Source organism: Malaclemys terrapin, chromosome 1 (assembly GCF_027887155.1).
Source record: "Malaclemys terrapin pileata isolate rMalTer1 chromosome 1, rMalTer1.hap1, whole genome shotgun sequence".
Lineage (NCBI taxonomy): Eukaryota > Metazoa > Chordata > Testudines > Emydidae > Malaclemys > Malaclemys terrapin.
The window spans coordinates 24,710,446-24,734,158 of NC_071505.1; the positions used below are offsets into that span (position 1 = coordinate 24,710,446).

Here is a 23,713-nt window from a genome sequence, read left to right on the forward strand (position 1 = left end):
GGCACTATATTTGCCTTTTTCCAATCGTCTGGGACCTCCCTGGACAATTGGAGGTCAACTTTTCAGAGATAATGGCCCATGGCTCTGCAATCACATTAGCCAACTACCTCAGCACTCTCGGATGCATTAGATCTGGACCCATGGATTGTGCATGTCCAGCTTTTCTAAACAGTCCTTAACCTGTTCTTTCATCACTGAGGGCTGCTCACCTCCTCCCCATACTGTGTTGTCCAGTGCAGCAGCCTGGGAGCTGACCTTATCTTTGAAGACGGAGGCAAAAAAAGCATTTAGTACTTCAGCTTTTTCCACATCATCTGTCACTATGTTGCCTCCCCCATTCAGTAAGGGTCCCACACTTTCCCTGACCTTCTTCTTGTTGCTAACATACCCATAGAAATCCTTCTTGTTATCCTTCACATCCCTTGCTAACTGCAACGCCAATCGTGCCTTGGCCTTCCTGATTACACCCTTGCATGCTCTAGCAATATTTTTATACTTCTCCCTAGTCATCTGTCTTTCCACTCCTCGCTAGTCATCTGTCATCACCTTTCCACTGGAGGGTTCCAGAAATGTTTAGAAACTTTAAAAGGACACTTCCAACTCCATGCAATAATGGAATAAGAATCTTGGAGAGAGTATCTCTTCAGGATTACTTAATTTTGAAGAATATTAACTGTAATTATCTTGTCAATTTAGGCAAAAATTACAAAAAATATCCACATGCATTATCCAGTAAATTATTAGAAAGCATAGTTGTGAGTAAATATTTGGATGCTACAAAATGGCTTGGAATTTCTTGCCAACTTTAAACACATAGTAAACCATGAACCTTTCCCATAACTTACATTTAATCCTTGGCATTCAGAGACATTCAAATCTTGCAAATTTTTACATTCACCTAAAATAAAAGATAGACTTAATATTAGAGTTAAAGATTAATGGTTGGAATTTCCTAGATCAGACCAGCAGTCCATCTACCTCAGTGTCCTGTCCCTGACAATGGCCAGTACAAGATGATTCAGTGGAAAGTCCAAGAAACCAGGCAGAAGACAATTATGGAATAATTTACTCATCAGAAAAGTTGTTTTCAGCCCCCTATCACTTAGTGGCTGGTTTATGTCCTGAGGCATGATGATTCATGTCCCATACTACATTAAAAAAATATGTTAAAAGAATGATAAGCTTATAAAGACAAGGACTCAAAAGTTAGGAAATGCCAGAATTAAGGTTGCCCATCCAATCTTAATTCAGCTCTCTTCTCTTGTGTGTATGCATTATGATACAATATTTAACTACACGATTATATACTATGTTTTCCACAGGAAATTGAGAGCACATGGAAATAGTCTCCCTGCTCTCAGAGCCTCAGACCACAGCGGCCCCTGGCAGCCAGAAGGAGCAACTGCAGAGAAAGTCCTCCTCATCCCCTATGCCATGGAATCTTCAGAGAATTTAGCTGCCAAACTCTAACAAATCTCTATTAAGAATGTGTGAACTATGATTTTTTCAGAGGCTTATAATTTGGCCAAAATCAGGTTGATTTTCACAGGAGCAGCAAAAGGCATATTTCTGATACAAAGACAACTCTCCTGCCAAATTTCAAGTCCCTGGTCCAAAGCATGGAGTTGCTAGAGCTTCTCAATTAAATAATTGTAAGATTTTTTTCAACAAGGGCAAACGATGTATTTTTCTTTGTTCTCGTTCTCAGAAACGGCTGATCTGATTCTGATTTTTTAAAAACATAAATAAATAAATTCAGCCTGAGGCAGACACTTGATGTGGGAGATTCAATATGAGATGTTTATATTGATCACAAGAAATATTTTGAAAATCTTTTAAATAATTATTCTCATATAACACATCTGAAAAAGGGGCCGCCAAACATATGCTTTTACCTGCAGTCAAAAATTAATCCAACATTACATCTCTACATTCCTTTCTATGAAAACAATGACCTTAACTAAAGTCTTGGTATACTATCTTACTAAAAGTTCTTTGAAAAAAAAAACACAATGCTGTTAAGAGGGATCTGCCAACTCAAAAGATTCCATCCAGTTAAAATTAGCTCCATGATTGGTAGGCTACAGGAATGTCATGCCACTTCTATGCCTCCCTATATCCCCACCCTAAAACCACAATACACCTCGCCTCTACAGATAGTAGAGGGGAAAACAGAACCTGAACTAAGGTATGCTGATACTTCATATTAGTTGCCATTGTTGGCTACAGAATCTAAGCCTTTTTTTTTTAATTAAATCTCTAGCCTTTATGGTTGCAAAGAATCTTCTAAATGGGAACTGAGTGTAAACTGATGCAGTGACATCTCCTTGAGTCTGCAGACAGTCTGAAAAAAATATCTCTGAGCAGTGTGAACTGTTCCACTTCATCTAAACGGAGTGTTAACGCCGAAGCCTAATTAAAACAATTAAAATGTCAACATTTGACATACAGGACAAGAAAGAGAAAGCATCATGTCAGGAAGAGCTGCACAATCTATTGAGAATAGTATCTCCTGTTGGTGCCATGACAGAGTGAAGCTTAGTAAGTGGGCAGAGCTTAGTACCACTACTGTTTTTTCCCCAGTTCAGTCCTAGGGGACTGGAGGGAAATAGAGTACTTAGATAAATCACTTTTCTTAGCTATCTTCCCCCAGATTCCTCTTTTGTCCATTTAGGACTTCCCTGGGATTTGCCAGTATCAGAGACCTTCTGGAGCTTGTGTAGCTCAGTTCCAAATAATAGAGAGCATCCCCGTTGTAATGGCCATGATTAGAACAATCAGTCAGAGTTAGGGTTTCCAATATTGTATTTAAAAATACAGGACAAACTTCAGATGTCCCCAATCTTGACTTGAACCTCTGGGGACAAGTTCCTTTCCCTCCACCCCCATGCTTCCTAGAGTTTCTCTCTCTCCAGCTCTGGATACAGCAGAGAACCCAGGGCCTCAGATGCTGAGCCAGGAGCTGCTGAGATTCCTGTTCAGGTTCTGCTTGGGTGCCAGGAGCTGAGTTGGAGGCTACAATTGCTTGTCTTTGCCTGCTACAGTGCTGTGCACCCTGTTGGGGATGTTGGCAGAGACTCAGCGCACTAGGAGGCTACACCTGGGAGTACTGACCCCCCCCTCCCCCCGCCAGATAGAGCCCCTTCCTGATCCTGGCCCTTCAGTACAGGTCCAGGGCACATATCCCCATCCACTTTCCCTGCCAGATGGAGCTTGAGCAGGGAAAGCAGATGGGGCTGCACTCAAGAGCTGAGGAGAGGAACCTGTCCGGGGGGAAGGAGGGGGGAGCAGTACTCATGGGTGCATCTTTCCACTCCCCTCCCAATCCTGGCCCTTGAGCATGGCCCCATCTGCTTTCCCCATGCAGCACTGAAGGGCCAGGGATGAAAGTGGAAAGATGTCCCCATGAGTACTGTCCCACTGCTGTTGAAATATGGCATAAAAAGCGTTCCATATTGATTTAGTATGGGACAGGCAATTTTCTATTTAAATTAGGGAGGTACCTTGTAATATGGGACTGCTGCAGGGCTGGCTCCAGGCATCAGCTTGGGAAGCAGGTGCTTGGGGCAGCCACTCTGGAGAGGGGCAGCAGGTCCAGCTATTTGGCGGCAATTCGGCGGGTGGTCCCTCACTCCCGCTCGGAGCGAAGAACCGCTCGCCGAAGTGCCGCCGCAGATCGCGGCCTTTTTTTTTTTTTTTTTGGCTGCTTGGGGCGGCCAAAACCCTGGAGCCGGCCCTGGACTGCTGGCAACCCTATTCAGAGTGAACAACATCTGATTCCCAAAAACTAATACATAAAATGCCTTTTATTTTTCACAGAATGTAATGGACAAAAGCAGTAATTATAATTAGAGCCCTATGTATTTCGCAAATGCAAAATAAAGAAATAAAACAAAAATGAACTGTAAATGGACATAAAATGAAACTCAGCCTGCAGCAGCAGCTCCTGCCCCATGGGGTTGGGCCCAGCTCCATACTCCAGGTGCTGTGACCTGGCACACGAGGTCACAACGCTGCTCAGCTTTGGCCTGGCCACACCTCCATCATAATGGGAAGGCAGGTTGGTCACATTTGGAATTGCAGTGCCACTCACTCAAATTTGGCCCAGTTGCCCCCTCTCATCAAGACAGAGGAGCCAAACCTGAGTGTACTGTAACCTCAAGGGCCAGCTGGAGTGGGGAGCTGGGTCTTGCCCTGCAGAACAGGAGCTGCTGTTCCAGTGTGAATATGGGGCTGGCTTACTCTATAGCTTCCCCCGCAGGGCCTCCCACCCCTCAGGGGCAGGACCTTGACTTTCTCATGGAAGAGAGGCTAATCGGGGGAGGGTTGGGGCTCAGTGGGGGAGGAGGATAGGAGAGGTGTCCCTGGGACTAATGGGGGATGGGGTTATGGTGCACAGTGGGGGAGGGAAAATATTTAAGTGATGGGGAGGGGTTTTCTGGGGCTTGGGGAGATTGAGGTTCAATGTGAGAGAGAGAATATATAAGGGGACATAGAGAAACCTGGGGATACAGAGGGGGATTGGGGTGGGGAGACTGGTGAAGGAAGTCAGAGGGGTTGGGAAGATCCAGGCTGTTCCATGAGGTTTGTGTCTCTGAGTGGGCATGGAGAAGTGGGAGTTATTTGGAAGCTGTAGTAGTACGTAAATTTCAAGGGGGGAACCCTGAGGAGCTGTCTGAGGTATTTTGAGGTGGCTAACTGTCCTGGGGGTTGGTGAGTTTCTCAAGGCATAGAATAATGTTAATAAATGATGTTGTATAGATAAACTGGGATTTATACACTGTTTTGATTTATATATGGTCATGTGACGTATTTTATTAATATAAATGTAACAAAAAGAAATAAAACAACATTTTATTGGATAAAACAAAACAGAAATTCACAAAAAATGATAAAAAATAAAAAGAATTTCACAGGGCTCTAGTTATAATGTTCATTTTTTAGAGATGTTTATGTGTTTTACTAGAATGGTGATATAAGGAGAGAGCTGGCAGGTGCAGAAATAAAATGGAGAAGCCATTCAGAGGCTTTGCCAACAAAATAATTATATCCAGGAGCAGCATAAATCTTTTTTATTTTAGCAAGAAACAACTAAATTATACTTTTAAAGACAACCTTTTTCATTTTCTATTATAAAACTAAGTTTCAAACTTTAGATTTCTGATCCAAATAAAGAAATATTACAAATAGGTCAGTGATAATGAGACAGCGACTTATTCTATCCTTTAAAGACCGTGCTTTTCGGGTGCATCATCATTAGCAAAAAAGGAGAGTTCTTCACTCGAGTTAACTAGCACAAGGTAAAATCTTATTGAAGACAAGACAGTTTGTAGTTCTCACATGAGTTAGCAGGTCAAAGGTAAATTACAGGCTTTCCCATAGTCTTCATCTTCACCTGCTAACTCATGTATAAACTACAAACTGCCTTCAATATAATTTTATCTCATGTTAGTTAACTTGAGTTAAGAACACACCTTTTTCCTAGTGAAGACAAGGCCTTTGAAACCACAATGATGGTTTAGTGGCACACAAAACTACCATATAATGGTATGTGTTGAAAACTGGGATTTGTTCAAAGTTATCAGACCAACAAGGACTCTGCATCCTGCAGAGACATCATGCACAGGCCAAGGGAATCATGCACTGCCCTGCAGCTGACTCATAAACAATACTGAACAGGATCCAGAGGGAGTCACATCCGGCCCTCTTTGGCCAGCAAACAGCTGGAATCATGTAAGAGGAGTAAACGGCAGATAATGAGACTTCAGGGTTTAACAAGTCCCTGCCAAAATAGAATTTTATGACCATATTGTATACTTGGCACACAGCCCTGAGTAGGGACACATAAAGCTGCATCACCCCAAAGGGAACTCCAGGAGGGATTATACCTCCACAGAACACAGGAGGAATGCACATGCTTTACCATCCCTTAAGAATGAGGGCATTCTCCACTCTCCCCAGCTGGCCAGTTCCTCTGGGATGATTTGCACTCCTTGTGTGCTAGGAGGGGAGAGTCCTTGCATGCCCATGATACCATGGACTGGGACTGTGCTTGATTCTTCTGCAGAGGGCACAATGGGGCAAAGGAATCCTTGTGCCCTTCCCCTGAAACTGTATGTGCACCTAAACGAAAGCCAGCTAGAATCTAGCCCTGTATTTTGACAGCTTGCTAAATTTAATCTAAAGTGAATGAAAGTGGATCATCGAGAGCGTGAAAACATCTAAACAATAAGAAGTGACCTTAATGTCCCTGTCTGAGAAATTTTCAAGTTATGAGTGAATCTAGTGTGCTGGCTGAACCACTTTGTAATGGTTCATTTTAAGTACCAGTCTCTGTGAAAATGTCTATTTTACACTTTCTAATATTTCACTTTTCTTCCTACACAAGGATTCCACATCCACCAGCTGTACCTCCTCGATTCAGAACAATATTATCTCCAAACTCATATTTCAAAGGAATACTTTGACTGTTCCAGCTGTCACAGAAAGTAATTGGGGCCAACTGGATGTCAGAATGAAAGTGGTTACTATTATAATACTACTTTTCTTTTGTAAAGCAGCCTACTTTAGGAAGACAAGGAATGGGAGTTTGAGAAACAAAGCAAATAATGGAAGGACAAACAGCTTAAGAAAAGCATCTAGTACTGTTAAGCGTTATGCCCCAGGCCTCCCCTGTGATGTGTATACTTATCTTCATGAGAAATACTTAGATTGCCAAGAAAGAAAACTGACTTTTGTGTCTCCTGATTGGCCTGAGGATTTAAGACACATGCTGCTAGCAAGAAATAGGATTCGCAAACTGAAGAATAATATGTTTTCCAAGTATAAAACATTAAAAAGTCTGGATTTACAACAGAATGATATATCAAAAATTGGAAGTGAGGCTTTTTTTGGTTTAAACAAACTTACCACACTCTTACTTCAGCATAACCAGATTAAGATTTTATCAGAGGAAGTTTTTATTTATATGCCCCTTCTAAACTACCTGCGTCTTTATGATAATCCTTGGCATTGCACCTGTGAGATGGAAACTCTTATTACGATGTTGCAGGTTCCAACAAACAGGAACTTGGGAAATTATGCCAAGTGTGTACACCCAATAGAACTGAAAGATCAAAAGCTAAAGCAGATAAAAGCTGAACATCTATGTACTGAAGAGGAAAGACTGGACCCCAAAAATATAGCAGCAGCAAAGCCAAAAGTTGTCAAACCAGAATTTGATTCCTCTCTTTGTCATATTTATGTATTTCCCATGCAAACATTGGATTGCAAAAGAAAAGGTTTGTTTACTTATTTTTAATTCAGTGACAATGTTTAATGTTCTTGCTCCTCTGCTGTTATATTTCTTCTCTAGTTAAGTAGGTTATGGAAAATCAGTACGGTTCTAGAAATTTTTTGCTTTATTTTTTTAAATAGTACTAACAAATTCTTTGTTCTTGTGATTATAAAGAGTGTAATTGCAGTATTTCATCACCATTTTAGAGCCCAATTCTGCAAAAACTCCTGCATGTATTTAATTTTATTAGCATGAATACTCCAACTGAAATCAATAGGAGTGCTCCCAGTAACAAAGTTAAGCACATACTTAAATTATTGTAGCAGCAGAGCCTAGTTTTGACTGGTTTTACTCCAATAAAGCTACTTTTACATATGCCAATAAATCTATAAACAAAATTATAGTTGATTCAAAGTGACTGCACTGACAGAGGGAAGAGCACAGGGAACTCTTCACCCTGTTCCAGTGCACAAGGGTAGCCATAATTTGATAGCAGGGAGCTGCCAGCAGCACTCAGAGGCCCCAGAAAGGGCCCAGCTGAATGGAAAGACATTGTCATCCCACCCTCTGTGTACCAGGTTTCCTGCATAGTGGAAAGTACCAGCTGTTCTTTTTGAACAGCTGTAGCAAGGGTACTCTCCCTGTTCTTCCTCCCAGTGCCCAGGAGGCATTTCAAAGTCATATGCTTCCAGGTACTGCTACTAGGAAGAGTGCTTCCTCCCTTCCCTAAATTCATCTCAGGGTCTTAGGAGCCATAACTGAACCCTAAGAGTAAATAGTTGCCCATCTGGGAGATGTGAACTTATAAGTACAGGTTTGTCTATGCTTTTTATTTCCCATATTTTATCCCAGGAGAACTACCAAAGAAAAACAAAAAAAATTTCTGATGAGAACTGTTCTCTGGTTACACCCATTGCAAACTGCATTCAGTTCATGCTTCAACTTTACAAAACATAAAATAAAAAACAGTACAAAGATGTGGAAGTAGTCTACTTGGGGAGGATTTTGCCCAATTTTTGCAAATTACAACCTGTAGTGTCTGACCGTTGTACTATGTTAGCTATTTTTATCTTGTAACATGCTTGCCAAACTGCTTTGCTATTTTCTTCCATTTGCCTTACTGTGACTGTGCATTTATATAACTGCTTTTATTGTAAAAAGAACGAGGAGTACTTGTGGCACCTTAGAGACTAACAAATTTATTTGGGCATAAGCTTTCGTGGGCTAAAACCCATCAGATGAAGTGGGTTTTAGCCCACGAAAGCTTATGCCCAAATAAATTTGTTAGTCTCTAAGGTGCCACAAGTACTCCTCGTACTTTTTGCTGATACAGACTAACATGGCTACCACTCTGAAACCTGCTTTTATTGTGTTCCTGTCCCCTACCCTTGATTCCAGGGAGGCTCTGTCTTTGCTACTCTCTGTGTCAGCCAAAAGAAGGATAGACAAGCTCAGAAGTCAGTATGAGGAGACAAGAAATGTACATAAATTAAAGGCTTCAGTCTGTGAACACCTGGTGTACACAATCTGTATGTCATGTGTAGGGCTGGCTCCAGGCACCAGCCTGGCAAGCATAGGGTTACCATATTTCAGCAAGCAAAAAAGAGGACGGGAGGAGCCGCCCTAGCCCCGCCCCCATCCTGCCCTAGCCCCGCCCCATCCTGCCCTAGCCCCGCCCCTGCCCCACCCACTTTCCACCCCCCTCAGAACCTCCAACCCTCCCCCCGCTCCTTGTCCCCTGACTGATCCCTCCTGGGATCCCTGCCCCTAACTGCCCCCCAGGACTCCACCCCCTGCCTAAGCCTCCCTGCCTCCCCTGACTGCCCCCTCCTGAGACCCTCCCCCCATCCTAACTGGCCCCCTAGAACCCTACCCCCTACCTGTCCCTTGACTGCCCCAACCCTTATACACACCCCCAGACAGACCCCTGGGACTCCCACGCCCCATCCAACCACTCCCCACCCCCTGACAGCACCCCCCAGAACTCCCGACCCATCTAAACCCCTCTGCTCCCTGTCCCATTGACTGCTCTGATCCCTCTCCCCACTCCTGCCCCCTGACAGCCCCCCCACAACTCCCAACCCCCCCCTCGCTCCTTGTCCCCTGACTGCCCCCTCCTGGGACCCCTGCTCCTAACTGCCCCCGGACCCTACCCCCTACCTGTACCCTGACTGCCCAAAACCTTATCCACACACCCCCCAGAAAGCCCCCCCCGAACTCCCGACCCCGCCCCTCTCCCTGTCTCTTGACTGCCCGCTCCAGAACCTCCCTGCCCCTTCTCCGACCCCCTGGCCCCCTTACCCTGCCGCTCAGACCAGCGTGCCGGGGAGGAGGAGCAGGGGGAGGAGCTCCAGACTGCCAGTGCAAACGGCCAGCTGGTGAGCTGCGAATGCAGGGAGGGAGGGAGGGAGTGCTCTCAGCTGCAGGGGAGAGGAGGGGGAAGTGGAGGAGGGGCTCTCTCTGGCTGTTGGAGCCCCATGTAAATGGCACCATCCGGCCGGCTGCCCTGTTAGCCGCGCCGCTCTGCATGGGGTGGGGGAAGTCCAGACATTTACAAATTCCCCCCGGACGCTATTTTTAACTATAAAAGCTGGACATGTCCAGGGGAATCCAGACGAATGGTAACCCTAGGCAAGCAGGTGCTTGGGGCGGCACGTCCAGCTATTTGGCGACAATTCGGCGGACGGTCCCTCACTCCCGCTCGGAGTGAAGGACCTCCCACCGAATTGCCGACGGAGATCGCGATCGCGGCTTTTTTGTTTGTTTGTTCGGCTGCTTGGGGCGGCCAAAACCCTGGAGTCGGCCCTGGTCATGTGAGAAATCTTCTGTCCTCCTACCTCCTTTTCCCCAGTGCTCATTCCTGTTCTTCTTCCTCCTCCCTCCCCCACTCTTTCCCTATAAGGCTACTTCCTCCTTTTGATTTTCCCTATTACCCTTTCCTCCTGGCTTACTTTTATTCATTTCTTACTTGCCCTTGCAGTATAAGATATCAGAGGGTCTTCACTGTGCCATCATTACCCCTTAAGGCTCCAGTAAACATTACTACTGAACAAAGACAGGCACCTGATATAAATATACAAATATAAGGAATTCAGAGTGAATGTGAATTTCCAGGCTGATACTTTAGGCCATAGCATCCTCTCTGTATAAGTCATGCAGAGGGAAGCAAATTTGATTTGAGCTGATTTTATCTGAGTTGAGTATTTTCTTGAATGGACTCAAAATTCTTAGGAATGGGAAAATACAGGCACCAGGGCAGTGTGACTTCTTCCTTCAAGCTGCCTGAAGCCTCTCAGTATGGTCAACTCTTGGTTGGGGTTTCATGGGCTTTTTTGGCTATTTAAAAATGTGTGTTATTATATCCGCCCTCATAAGGATGTAGTAGAGGTACCCGGAGCTGCTACCCCCACATACCCTCTAAGAGGCAACCACAAAGTTCCAGTGGATTTCTACCCAAATGGTTAGTCAAATTCAGGGTGTTGTGGGTTGTTCCAGTTAGGATGAGAAATTGTTAATAGAGTCAGCTATTTCTTTAATGCAGGCTTGTTTATTTATAAAGAATGTACATAGCCCTGCTTCTCTGGACACAGGAGGAACTAAACGACAAGGGTCAGTTTCTTTGCTTAGGGTCCCAAGCCTCTTTAACCAGCACTTGACTCAGAAGCCACCTCTGTAGGCTTCTTTCAGATTCTCACACTGTGCTTGTCTAGGCTCCAGCTGTTTCTTTCTTTGTGTAATGTTTCCTGCTTCTCTTACTTAAACACACACTTATCCCTCTGGTCAGGCAATACCTAGCAAGCCCCTCTGTCCAGTTCATTCAAATTTCTGGGCAGCCTTGCATTTCTCTTTATTTTAATAGCAGACATCTGCCTATGATTTGGGTTTGGAGGCTGCTATTATTTCAGTCACTTTCTTACATTCATCCTAAATGAAAGACAGAAGTTATGGCACAAACCCTAACAAGGTTTAACCCAAACAACTTACAACAGATGGGTAGGCTGACTAGCAATGCCAGGAGTGCTCCACACCCCAAAGAAGGCATGAATACATTAAATGAGGGAATGGACAGGTCTCTGCCCCTTAGAAAAGTGCCTTAAGGCCAATGATGGAGGAAACACATGATGGAGGAAGACTTTTTAAAATGTGTATATAGTCAGGTTTTTTTTTTCTAAACAGCCACTCACCAAATCAGTGATATACTAGATCTGTCAACTTTTTAGAGTATAAAACTGAGATTCCTCCTGGTTGCAGCAACATGTCATCCTATGTGATTTTGCATTATGTTATTGTAAAATAATCACAAGGTTCTTAGCTATCTAAGTATTTAGGTGGCCAGTGTTACCCAAGTCTTTCCTTTAAAAAACAACAAAAAAATAAAACAAAACAAAACCCTTTGATGCATCAAGTCTCCAAATAAATTCTGTCTGTGGCTTCACAAGAAAATCAGGAGTCTCCAGACTGAACTGGGAGTGTTTGTTTCTATATGCTGACCTACTAGATTATAAAGGCTCCAGGTAGTGTCTTGCTTATTGTCTTTAGTGTCATTTCACAAGAGAAGGAGAGGTGATATCACGCATAGACAAATTACTGGTACCTGAAAGGTAGTGCCTTCGGGTAGCTTTTCAAACAATAAGAGAAAGGACCTCATTATTTTGCTATACCAAATGGAAATAGGCCTACTTCATTTTTAACATCCCAACACATTTTGGATGTTTTTTGCAATACACAAATGGCTAGAAAGTCCAGATCCCTCCCTTTCTAACCTCCCTTCTTGCTGTTATATCCTCCTTTCCAAATTTCCCCCTACTCCATGCAAGGCTACTGGCAGGAGCAATATATTACTTTTTATCCTTAATTTTCAGATTTAAAGTTGAAATTTCCCTCACAGGTACTGAGAAAAGACTATATCATTACTTCACCCAAAGATCACAGAAAATAGCAGTCAGAGCAGGATTGACAGAGTCATATAAAAAAGGCATGAGGTTTACTTCAGATCGAATGGGTGTAGGTCACATTTGCAATAAATATGCACAATACTGTTAGGGTTTTGTTTTTGTTTTTCACTCTCTTTATCTCACTGATTTTAAAGTTAGTGCAGTTGAACTCAGACACAAACTGGTCCAGTGTCAAAATATGATAAGAAAACATTTTTCCGTGTAGATAATCAAATCTGAGTGGAAATTTTGGAGAAATTACAAAATCCACTATAATATGGATCTTAAAATGCTATTAGAAATAATGATACTACAGTATCTCAATGGAACTAGATGAATAAGTCTGATATGATACAGTTCTTCCATTAAACACTCAAAAGCAGTCTCTGGGAAACCATAAGAAGTAAGCTGAACCTCTGGGTTGATAAACCATTAAGAAAAGTAGTGACACGGGGGCAGATCCTTAGCTAGTTATACTGTCAGAGCTCCAAAGTCTATGGAACTCTAACAGTTTTCATCTGCTGAGGATCTGTCCCTAAGCATGCACAGTGGCTACTTCTTAAACATCATCATGTCAGCCAAAACAAAATGTTTTTTCCCAAAAAACAGATACAGCTCTTGATAAAAAATCGAAGTGCCTGCCAACAAAATTATATATTTTAAAAGTGCATCCTCTAGCACTACTCACTTTCTATGCCTCAAAGGCACATTGCTAAATCTTTTCTTGGGACACATTATTTCCTTCTCACTCTGTGTGGTGCATTAGGTGTTAACGCCATAACTTTGGATCTTCCTTGCACAGCCTCCCCACAGCTTTTGGGGTACCATGTAGCCAGCCTGTGCCCCTTTGAGAGCAGGATTTAAAATTCTACCTGCTGCTTATGTAGGCTATGCAACGGACCTTAAAAGAAGTCAGGGAGTAAGAAGCCTGTCTAAGCAGAATTTAGCTCATTGAAGGAAGGACACTCTAGTGCTTAGGGCACTAGCCCTGGACTTGGTAAATCCAAGCCCAATGTCCTTTTCTGACACAGACTTCCTATGTGACCTTGGGTAAGTCACTTAGACTCTTTGTCACTTAGTTCCCAATCTGTAAAACAAGATTAATAGTACTTCCCTACCTCATAGTGGTGTTGTGAGGATAAATATATTAAAGATTGTGAGGTGCTCAGGTAACATAGTAATGGTGAGCCATATATATGGCAAAGATACATCTGCTGAGGATCTGTCCCTAGGCATGCACAGTGGCTACTTCTTAAACATCATCATGTCAGCCAAAACAAAATGTTTTGCACCACATAGAGTGAGAAGGAAATGCCTCAGTACTTTACATAAGGGTAGTAACTATAGTATTTTCACTGCTGTTAATACTTAGAACACATCAACTTTTGGTAGTGTGAAACAAATGGTACAATACAGTATACTAGGGTCTGATTCTGGAACACTTTCTCACAGTGATGAACACCTACTCACACAAGTAGCTCCATTGGTTTCATTTAGGTGAGGAAGTGCACTACAATCAAGCCCTTAGTTTGTATAGCATTTTTGTAACTGCATTATTCAGCTGTATACAAGTTAAAATAAAAATGTAATGCATAGGAAGAGATATTACTATGTACTAGCATGAAGAAGAGAAATTATTTCAGATGAAACGTAAAAATAGACAGTCATGTTAGGCTGTTCCAGTCAACAGGAGCTGCATGAGAAATAACTTTCACATTAACAGTGTGAAAAGACTGAGAATGGACCAGGGGTGGTCAGTGCTAGATGAACAGAAGGAGCAGGAAGGGAAGTAGAAAGATGCAAGATATATGAGGTATTTCTGTGTTTTCCCAGATGCTTAGTAAGCGGGGGGGAGGGATAGCTCAGTGGTTTCCACATTGGCCTGCTAAACCCAGAGTTGTATGCTCAATCCTTGAGGGGGCCATTTAGGGATCTGGGGCAAAAATTTGTCTGGGGTTTCAGTCCTACTTTGAGCAGGGGGTTGGACTATATGACCTCCTGAGGCCTCTTCCAACTCTCATATTCTATGATGCTTTCCAAATTATATTTTTCTGAAAGTTACACCCCTATCTATCTCTAAATGCAAGGAACACAGGTCATCTTTATACCCTGGCACAAACTGCTCTTACAGCGACATGCAAGCGGTAGAGATAATCTACAGATGATATAACATCCATCTTTTCATTTTTTTTTTTAAGAGTTAAAGCAAGTTCCAGGTAACATACCTCCAGATATTGTTAAACTCGATTTATCTAACAACAAAATCAAACAACTACGAGCCAAGGAGTTTGAAGATGTTAATGAACTGAAGATATTAAACCTTAGCAGTAATGGAATAGTTTACATAGATCCTGGTAAGAACAACTCTATATATTTATACAAATAGTAAACTGTGTGCTTTATTAATTATTAGCATTGGCTATGTCTTTATCATATATATTCTAAATGAGAAAAATCTAGAAGATCAGAAAACTTAACAGCTTGGATCAAATTCTGCCCTCAGATGCATTGATTTTATAGAGCCAAACTGTGCGAACATGCATATTGGGCAACCCCATTTAAGTCAATGTAGCAAACATGGATTTTGGGGTACTCTTAAATTCAAGCAGAAAAGAAGCAAAAATGGAATTTTTGGGACTGAAGATTAATCAGTACCCAAATGTTATGTAATTAAGTACATCTTTAAACACTACTTGCCAAATCTGACAAAATTTGGCTTAATTTTATACGGCTGCTTTTAAATTATAGGAGTCACTATAATATAGAGACTGAAAAGGTTAATGAAATTTGATATTTTTGAGATACTTTGTTATATTACTAGATCTCAAAATAGCTTTTAGTGCAAAATATTGTAGGCTATTTGTGTATATTTTTATATGATGTGTGTATATTTTTATATGATGAAAACAGTCAGAAACAGGAAGGAGACAGAAGTAAGGAACACAAACAAAGAGTAGGCTGCTTTCTGCTGTAGCATTCTGGAAGCTTAGTAACAGTGAACAATAGTGACATCAATAAAATAATGTTTAAGAGGTCAAAAATAATACATTGCTAGACTCCTTAAGCTAAGTCCTGCGCTATATAATGACCACAGAGCGGGTTTATTTAAAGGGTGTGTTTTTCTCTGAAATGTTACTCTATAAAATGGCATTGTTTAATTCCATGTTTATTGTCTCTCATTGGCTCCCTATTAAATATACTCAGTTAATAAGTAGAGTTTGTTTTTTTATAACTAGCAGCCCAGCAAATTTAACCTGGGTGGGAATTAACTGTGAAATTAGATTCTCTCTTTCTCATTATTATTACCAGTAATAGACAGGCCAAATCAGGCATTTACTGATATCTCCGCAACTCTGTTGTCTTGCCTTGCCTACCTACAAAGATTGTACAGCTTTCTCTGAGCTCTGGTCAAGTGAAAAAATTCTCTTAGTTAAAGTGGTACAACTCCCCCTAGTGTGGACATAGTTATACCAGTATACAAGTGTTTTGCTTATTCCCATATGAAAAGGGGTATAAATTATACCAGCATAAAGCACCTTTATACCAGTACAACTGTGTTCACATTAGGCATACATACCAGTATAGCTATTTCAGCCCAAAAAATATCATACCCCTAACCAAAATAGTTATACCAAAACAAAATCTGTGTACAGACCAGTCTTCATTTCACTTGGGCAGCTCCGTTGCCAGTATAATTAAAGCTGTACAACCCTGTGTGTAGTCAAGGCCTGCGTACAATTTGAAGACAGTGGAGTTGCAGAGATGTCAATGACTTTCTGATTTGGCCTGCCAAACCTATATTACTGGCAATAATGGGTGTGGCACCGATATAACTGATTATTGGAACAATTCTCTCATGATGCACAATTAGATTCCAGCTCACCGGCTCTTTGTTGTGTTATCTCCATTGTGCTAACAGGAGTAAACAAGCAGAGAAAATTTATATTTCTCAGTAAATTGAGAGCAAGCTACTCTAAATACACCAGATCTGTTGTGAAGGTTTACATGCCACTTCTCAGAGTAGATCCACACTTTTATGTTTCAATTTACATGAAGCCTTACTTGTAGCCTTTTAATAAAAAATATAAACCAGTGATTTTTGACCAATGTATATAAGCATACTGTTTAATCCATATTAATATGAGAATGTTTTCCCTGTTACAAGCATATTTTTCTATTTTATTCTATCAATTCTACATTTCAATAACTTTTTTTTTAATTGACCAGCTGCTTTTTCAGGACTCATTAACTTAGAGGAGCTTGATTTGTCAAACAACACACTGCAGAATTTTGAATATGGAGTATTAGAAGACCTCTACTTTTTGAAAATATTATGGCTGAGAGAGAACCCTTGGAGATGTGATTACAACATTCATTACCTTTTCTACTGGTTAGAGCATCACTACAGTGTTCACTACACTGGCCTAGAATGCGAAACGCCTGAGGAATACAAAGGGTGGTATGTTGGAAAATATGTCCGAAGTTATTATGAGGAGTGCCCAAAAGACAAGCTGCCAGTTTATCCAGAAACATTTGAGCAGGACAAAGAAGATGAGGAATGGGAAAGACACAAAGAACAATCAGTTCAAACAGTAAAGAAGCATGGTGTAATTGTCACTGTAATAGATTAATTTGGGAATTTTTTTATTACTAGATTCAAATTTTTCATATTTTATGTCAGAAAAAATCCTGTTTACATTTTTGTTACTAGTGTTGTTTGTCCATAAGGAAATATCTGCCTACATAATTTTTTTAATTGAAGTTACTAACGACATGACGGTATTAGTTATACATCATCTTTAAAAAATTTTTTACTGTTTCTGACCATTTGTTTTCGGTCACCCTTGCTATGTGTTTGGGTAACAATTTGAACCTACAAAATATAAATGGATAGATATAGATATAGATCTATAGTGGAAACATGTCATCTTATGTACAGCAAGGCATGATCCTGCAGTTTGCTCTGCATGGGCAGAGCATTTTCATGGAACTCAATGTGGGACTGGGCCCAAAGCTCCTCTGTGTTGAATGTATTGCAATTTCTTTATATTTATTGGCTCCTTGAATTGTTCCCAGGAAAAGTTCTGTACATTTTATGTAGCAGTTCTCTTGTGTGTTATATTTATACCAAATAATGAAATTGCAAACTGAACTAGAACAGGGTACAAAATCAATGGGAATTGCACATGGAGTAGAGAGAAAGGACACGCCAGTGATCAGGGTGCTAGCCTGGGCCTTAGGAGACCCAAGTCCAATATCCTGTTCTGACACAGACTTCTTCTGTGACATTGGGCAAGCCAGTTAGTCTCCCTGTGCCTCAGTTCCCCATCTGTAATGGGAATAATAGCACTTCCCTATCTTACATGGATGATATGAGGATAAATACATTAAAGGATATGAGGTGTTCACATAATATGGGAACAGCGGCCATATATGAACATCAGTTAGATGGTCAGTACCCCTCAGGGCAAAGACCCTTACTGCCCAATATTCTCAAGAAAAGGAATGATCCAACACTCATTTACATAGCAATACTTCCACTGACTGATAACATTTAGCATCTATACAGTATTTTCTTTTTTAAAGTTTGCATCAGTTAATATTAACCAGTCTGAACACTTCCTCTTTGAGGTAGGCATTAGCATCCCTTCTGGGGAAATGATGACAAAGAAGGGTTAAGTGAGTTGCCCAAGACCACACACCAGATTGATCTCAGATCTGAGATCAGACTTAGAGGTCCCAGCTCAAACTCCAGATCACGCCTCCTCTCATACATCACTGACAGTTATGCAGGAGTGTAGGAAGCAGAATCAGACTCTACATTTGAAATGTCTGACAATACATGCAAGCGACTGTATTGGGAGGAGATCTGGAAGGCTGTATGGAGGGAAAAAATATAGCTTTCAAACTCTGTACTGCATTCTAGTGGCCATGGATCCCTCCCTCCCGCCTAAAAGCTCACATATGTTGTTTTGCATTAAAAATGTAATCCAGAGCATTTGTTAACAGTTTTTTCTAATATAAAACATTAAACCAGAGAGAAATTCAGGACATGGTAAGAGTGTGAGGGACTGCCAAAGAATCCTTTAGCAGAAAATGTGCTGTGATCTGAGGCATTCTTTCACACCCCTTATTCTTGTAATAAGTAAATCACTTACAGCTGCTACGTTGCCAAACTGAAGAACTTAGACAGCTTTGCATACCCTCTGAAGAGTTGTGTAGCTAACCTACTGTTGCATTACTCATCACTGTACCCAGCCCCAGAATTATCTTAAACATTAAAGGTTAGCTTGGGAGGTTGGAAGACCTTTCCACTTGGCCAACAAAATTTATTTTATCAGGTGGTACCTCCTGGAACATTTAAAAGCTCCAGGAAGAAAAAATCTCTTGCAGACAGTAGCTAGCATCAACTGAACTACCCCCTCTTCTCCAAATCTTGGGGCTTTTACCAGCACAGAGATCCTCAGGATGGTAAGGAAGAGGACAACTAAGAACAGGAGAACTACTGAGAAGGGATGAAAAGGACAGATAATGGACCCATAAGAGAACAGCTGTTTTTGGCAGTAGAACTAGTGAAGAAAAGCTGAGGAGGAAAAAGTGAGTTTATAAACCACCCTGTTTCAACTGTTAGGGACAAAAAGCCAGCACTGCACCTAGAGAGGCAGTGTTTTAAAAAGACCAGCCAGGGGAAAGCCAGGATCAGGTCCAGAAGAGACAACTTACCAGCCAGGTGCAAAGCATAGGTGGGAGGCTGTGTGGAAGGTCTGTAACCACTAAGAGTTAGCAACTCAAGGAGCTGAGTGTGAGGTTAAAGTCTGAGAAGTGGCTGAGTTGCTGCAGGTGACAAATCTAAAGGTTACAGTGATACTGAATCATCAAACTGTCACTCAAGTAGTCCCACTAAGGCCAAGGCCCTTGGGAGTAGCAGTGATACATGAAAAACAACTGATTAAGAGGCATTAACGGTTAGGTAGACCAGCCCTTCATTGTCTTCAAAGAAATAGTGGCATCAGAGTATGCTGCTGCTACAGAAGAGTTCCAGAGACCGTAAACTATCATAGAAGACAATCAAGAGTAAGAACTTCTTAAAGAGACAAAGCTGAATACACCACCTATCATTTAACACAGGGAGTAGAGCCTAGTAAAAAAAGGATATATCAAATTGGAGGCTCAGGGGGATTATGGTTTGACAATTGCCCTGCAGGAGAAGCCTTCGAGCACGGACACCACTACATTGAAGCAGATCACCAAAAAAGACTCCTGAAACAGTACCAAAAGAAAGAAAGGAAACTTGATGTGGAGTCTATCCAAATCTTTGATACTGAAGGGGGGAGAAAAGGACTTTGCCCTCAAAAGAGGGATGGACTGGAAGGTGCACCCCAGGCCTGAAGAGTTTCTAAGAGCAGCATTAAGTGTGCACCTTTTCTTGGACTGCTTCAAGGGGTTTAAACTAGTAATTACAGCACGTATAACTAACTGCAATCAGCTGTAATCCTTCATGCCTAGGATTACTGCATTATTTCCCTTAGGCCAATGGCACTAAAAAACTTTTATATAATAGACATGTGTGCAAGTGGTTATTGTGAACCCACAAGATTCTAGAACTCTGGGAAAACTGACAATCTATCTGGAACACGTCAGAGTTTGATGTATGTTAATGTTTGTAGTGACCCAAAAAGGGGAGGTGGTGGGAAAAAAAGGTTAGTTGCAATAGTAAGAACAGAAATGGGGCTGGAGCATAAAGGATCACAACAGTGTGGAACCAAACAACAGAAGAGGACAGCCAAATTAAAAAGCGAGAGAAAGAAATGTATAGAAAAGAGAAAGGGATACACAAAAATGAAAGAGGAGAAATAGCAGATCAGGGAAAAAAGAAAAACTGTAGAATTATAAGGGAGTGGTTTATTTATTAAAAGAGCTGATCTGCCATTTGCTATAAATCAGAACATCTCCTCCATTGAAACACCACAACCACAAACCACACTTGCATCTTGAAATTTCTTCTTCTGTACCATTTAATTACAAATGCCCTCAAGAGTATTTCTGAATCTAAATTATGTTAGAAAATCTTGGGCCAACCCTCCTAACTCCTACAGCCCCCTTACTCTCTTTTCTCCCTATAACCTCTCTCTCTGTCTTTATTACATTCCTTTCTCCTCCAACTCCAATAAACAGCTGTATCTGGGAGTTTTTCTCTTTCTCTTAATGAGCGTAGTGTTTGGGGGTCCCTAAAAACTGTAATTATTATTAGAAACAAAACTATCACAAAATGTGGATGCCTTCTAAAATGCATTGACCTCGGGAATCAGCAGAGCATTCCTTGCCAAATCTTCAATTCCTGTGCTGTGAATACTAATAGCAGCAAGCTCTAAATGCAACTCCCAGGCACATTTGGAGGTAAAATAGTTCCCCAGGATCTCTCCCCTGTTACAGATCACTGGGTGGGTGGAGTAATACCACAAACAGAGAGTTGTATTTTATCCCTCCAATATGATTATTTTCCTTTTGGCACAAAGCCAGTTTGAGTTTGTCAGTTTGGAAGAATATTATAACTGCAGAAACAAAACAAACTGCTACAATATACATATCATGCACATACCTTACCCACCAAAGTAGTAATACATGAATGCATAAAAGCAATTAAAACCCCAACATTTTGCAACTGATTCATTCAGGATAGCAAATACAAAACTTGTTTAGCCAGCCAACCAGCCCTAAAAAACAGCCAAGGTCAGTGCTGTTCTATCATTAACAATAAAAAAAAATTGCCAAAAATCTATGTAATCTTGGATTCATCTAGAATGAGATCAGAACTGTGGTTCATGGCAGTTAGAGTGGAAAGCTCATGATATCTTTAGGCCAGTGGTTTTCAAACTGCAGATCACAACCCAGTACTGGGTCGCGGAATGTAAGGCACTGGGTCACGGTGGCTCTGATCAGCACCACCAACCGGGCTGTTAAAAGTCCCGTTGGCGGTGCTACCCGGCTAACACTGGCTAGTCCCTACCGGTTCTGATACTGCGCTGCGCCCCGAAAGCAGCCAGCAGCAGGTCCGGTTCCTAAGTGGCGGGGCCACAAGGCTCCGTGTACTGCCCCTGCCCTGAGCACCGACTCCACACTCCCATTGGCTAGGAACCGGCCAATGGGAGCTTGGGTGGTGGTGCCTGCAGGCGAGAGCCACGAGGAGCCCCTTGAGTGCCTCTGCCTAGGAGCCAGACCTGCTGCTGGGTGCTTCCAGGGCTTAGCACGGTCCGCAGTGCCAAGACAGGCAGGAAGCCTGCCTCAGCACCCCTGCTGCGCCGCTGACTAGGAGCCACCCGAGGTAAGCCTGCACCCCAACCCCATGTCCCAATCCCCTGCCCCAGCCCTGAGCACCCCCAAACCCGGAGCCCCTTCCTGTACCCCAAACCTCTCATCCCCAGCCCTACCCAAGAGCCTGCACCCCCAGCCCAGAGCCCTGACCCCCTCCTGCATCCCAACCCCCTGCCCCAGCCCTGAGCCCCCCCCAAACCCAGAGTCCCCTCCTGCACCCCACACCCCTCATCCCCAGCCCCACCTGCAGCCCTCCCCCCACATCCCAACCCTCTGCCCCAGCTCTGAGCCCCTCCCACACCCCAAACCCCTCTGCCCCAGTTCTGTTGGGTTGCGGGCATCAACAATTTTCTTCAACTGGGTCACCAGAAAAAAAGTTTGAAAACCACTGCTTCAGGCTATACTTGAACAGACAATTCAATTCAGTTTGTTAGCAACAAAAACCTCTGACGAGTGGCACTTTGATACGATCTTCAGCAATCTGAAAACAGCAGGATGGAAAATAGGCCTGCAGCAATTTTAAAAGCATCTTATCTTATTCTCTGCTTCAATCAAGCTTCCATAACAGTTCAAAAGACATGCATAGGCAGGCTGCATGCCCAATATCAGTGGATTTGTAACAGAATAAATTGTTGCTACTAATTTGAATAGCAAAAAATACTGATTGAAATGTCTTTCACTCTTAAAGTGGATCACTGAATATCCATAATAATTAGAACAAGCTGTTTCAAATATACACTTCTTTTAGATTCTTTGCAGACAATCACACAGACAGTACTACCATGAATCACTTTTAACAAATGAGAGTGAACAGTTAAAAATTGTTATAATCTTTGATTTTGAGCCTGCTGAAGATACAGAATTTCAGCAGTTATAGAAAGATATATAGTTTGTAGATATAATGTCCAGTCATATAGAATAAAATTTAGTGTCTTTGATGTGCAGGTTTAAGATAAGCAAAAGTGCATTTTAACTTACAAGTTGCATTGATCTAGTTCTAGGTAATCAATATATACATTAGTGGAAAATAGTCTTTTTACAGAGGAGGTGAGGAAAAACAATTAAAGACATATTTCAGAGTAGCAGCCGTGTTAGTCTGTATCCGCAAAAAGAACAGGAGTACTTGTAGCACCTTAGAGACTAACAAATTTATTTGAGCATAAGCTTTCATGGGCTACAGCCCACTACTTCGGATGACATACAACCTTACGGGTAGGGGTAGCAGTAAATATTTTTCATAAGTACACTATTCAAAAAGGGCTCTCATTATCACTAATCAGGGAAGAACTGTAATAAATGATCTAATGCTTAACAGAGATATAAGGTTGCTTATTTGCCTATAAAACTGGATTTGGAATACAGCTTTTTAATACCACAAGCAAACAGTGCCCCAGTACCAGGGACAACAGTGGATGTTACCCAAAATGGAAATATTGCAGGAGCCAATCTATGTTTCCACCCATGCTCAGCTCCATTTCCCCTTCAATTTCAACCACACCATCCAGCTCCAGTTACTGCCTCCCCATTAGCTGATTGGCTCAGCTCCCAAACAATCAGGTTCTGGCTAGCTCCTGCCCCTCGACCCAGCAGTAGGCAGGGGTGGGGCACATCTCCGCCAAAGGGGAAGCAGTAACTGTGTGCAAGTGGAGGGGAAGAGGTGAGAGCAGGACTCAGAAGGACTAGAGCAGCTGCCATGGTGCCCAGGACAGGGCACTCTTATCCCTCTGCCCCCACATTCAAGGTGTACCTCTGCTGTGACCACAAATTTTAAAACTGTACCAAAATTAGAGAAATTTATTTTAAAAGCTGTGCACAGATAAAGACCCACAAAATATAGAAGTTACTACTGTGCTATGATTAACTGTAGGTGAGGCAATTGGCACTGTTTATTATGAAGGTTCCCCACACTTCCCATTATCAGGCCCTGTTTTCACTTGCTTATAACTTTGACAGACTAACCATTTAGGCTGAAATTTTCCATGCCAGGTGTCTGTTTCAGTCGTATTATTTATTTATTTTTTAAATTTAAGTCAAAATGGTTCAGCTGATTCCAAGAACAAAGCCAGGGGAAAACATGGTTTGTCTATATTAAACAATTCTGGCAACCTCGTCTTTAAGAAGCTCTAGCACCCTCATACTTTAGAGCAGAGATTTGAAAGTTGGCACAGTTTTAATCACACTGTTAAGCAAT

General features: G+C 42.0%; 2 protein-coding genes across 3 annotated transcripts in view; one reads left to right on the forward strand and one right to left on the reverse strand.

Annotated features, from left to right (window-relative positions):
- LRRC17 (leucine rich repeat containing 17) overlaps positions 1-19,770 on the forward strand; it is a 29,303-nt gene extending 9,533 nt beyond the window's left edge. The window contains exons 2-5 of one of the 2 annotated variants that reach the window (XM_054017721.1): positions 1,323-1,652; positions 6,389-7,280; positions 14,409-14,564; positions 16,438-19,770. In XM_054017721.1, coding sequence (XP_053873696.1) covers positions 6,515-7,280; positions 14,409-14,564; positions 16,438-16,841 — 1,326 coding nt within the window. In that variant the 5' untranslated portion in view covers positions 1,323-1,652; positions 6,389-6,514 and the 3' untranslated portion in view covers positions 16,842-19,770. The remainder of the gene's footprint in view (positions 1-1,322; positions 1,653-6,388; positions 7,281-14,408; positions 14,565-16,437) is intronic. The other variant, XM_054017711.1, reaches the window with a different exon arrangement.
- The window catches only part of FBXL13 (F-box and leucine rich repeat protein 13), a 170,380-nt gene that overhangs the window by 78,296 nt on the left and 68,371 nt on the right, over positions 1-23,713 (reverse strand). Inside the window, exon 10 of the mRNA XM_054017732.1 lies at positions 846-898. Coding sequence (XP_053873707.1) covers positions 846-898 — 53 coding nt within the window. The remainder of the gene's footprint in view (positions 1-845; positions 899-23,713) is intronic.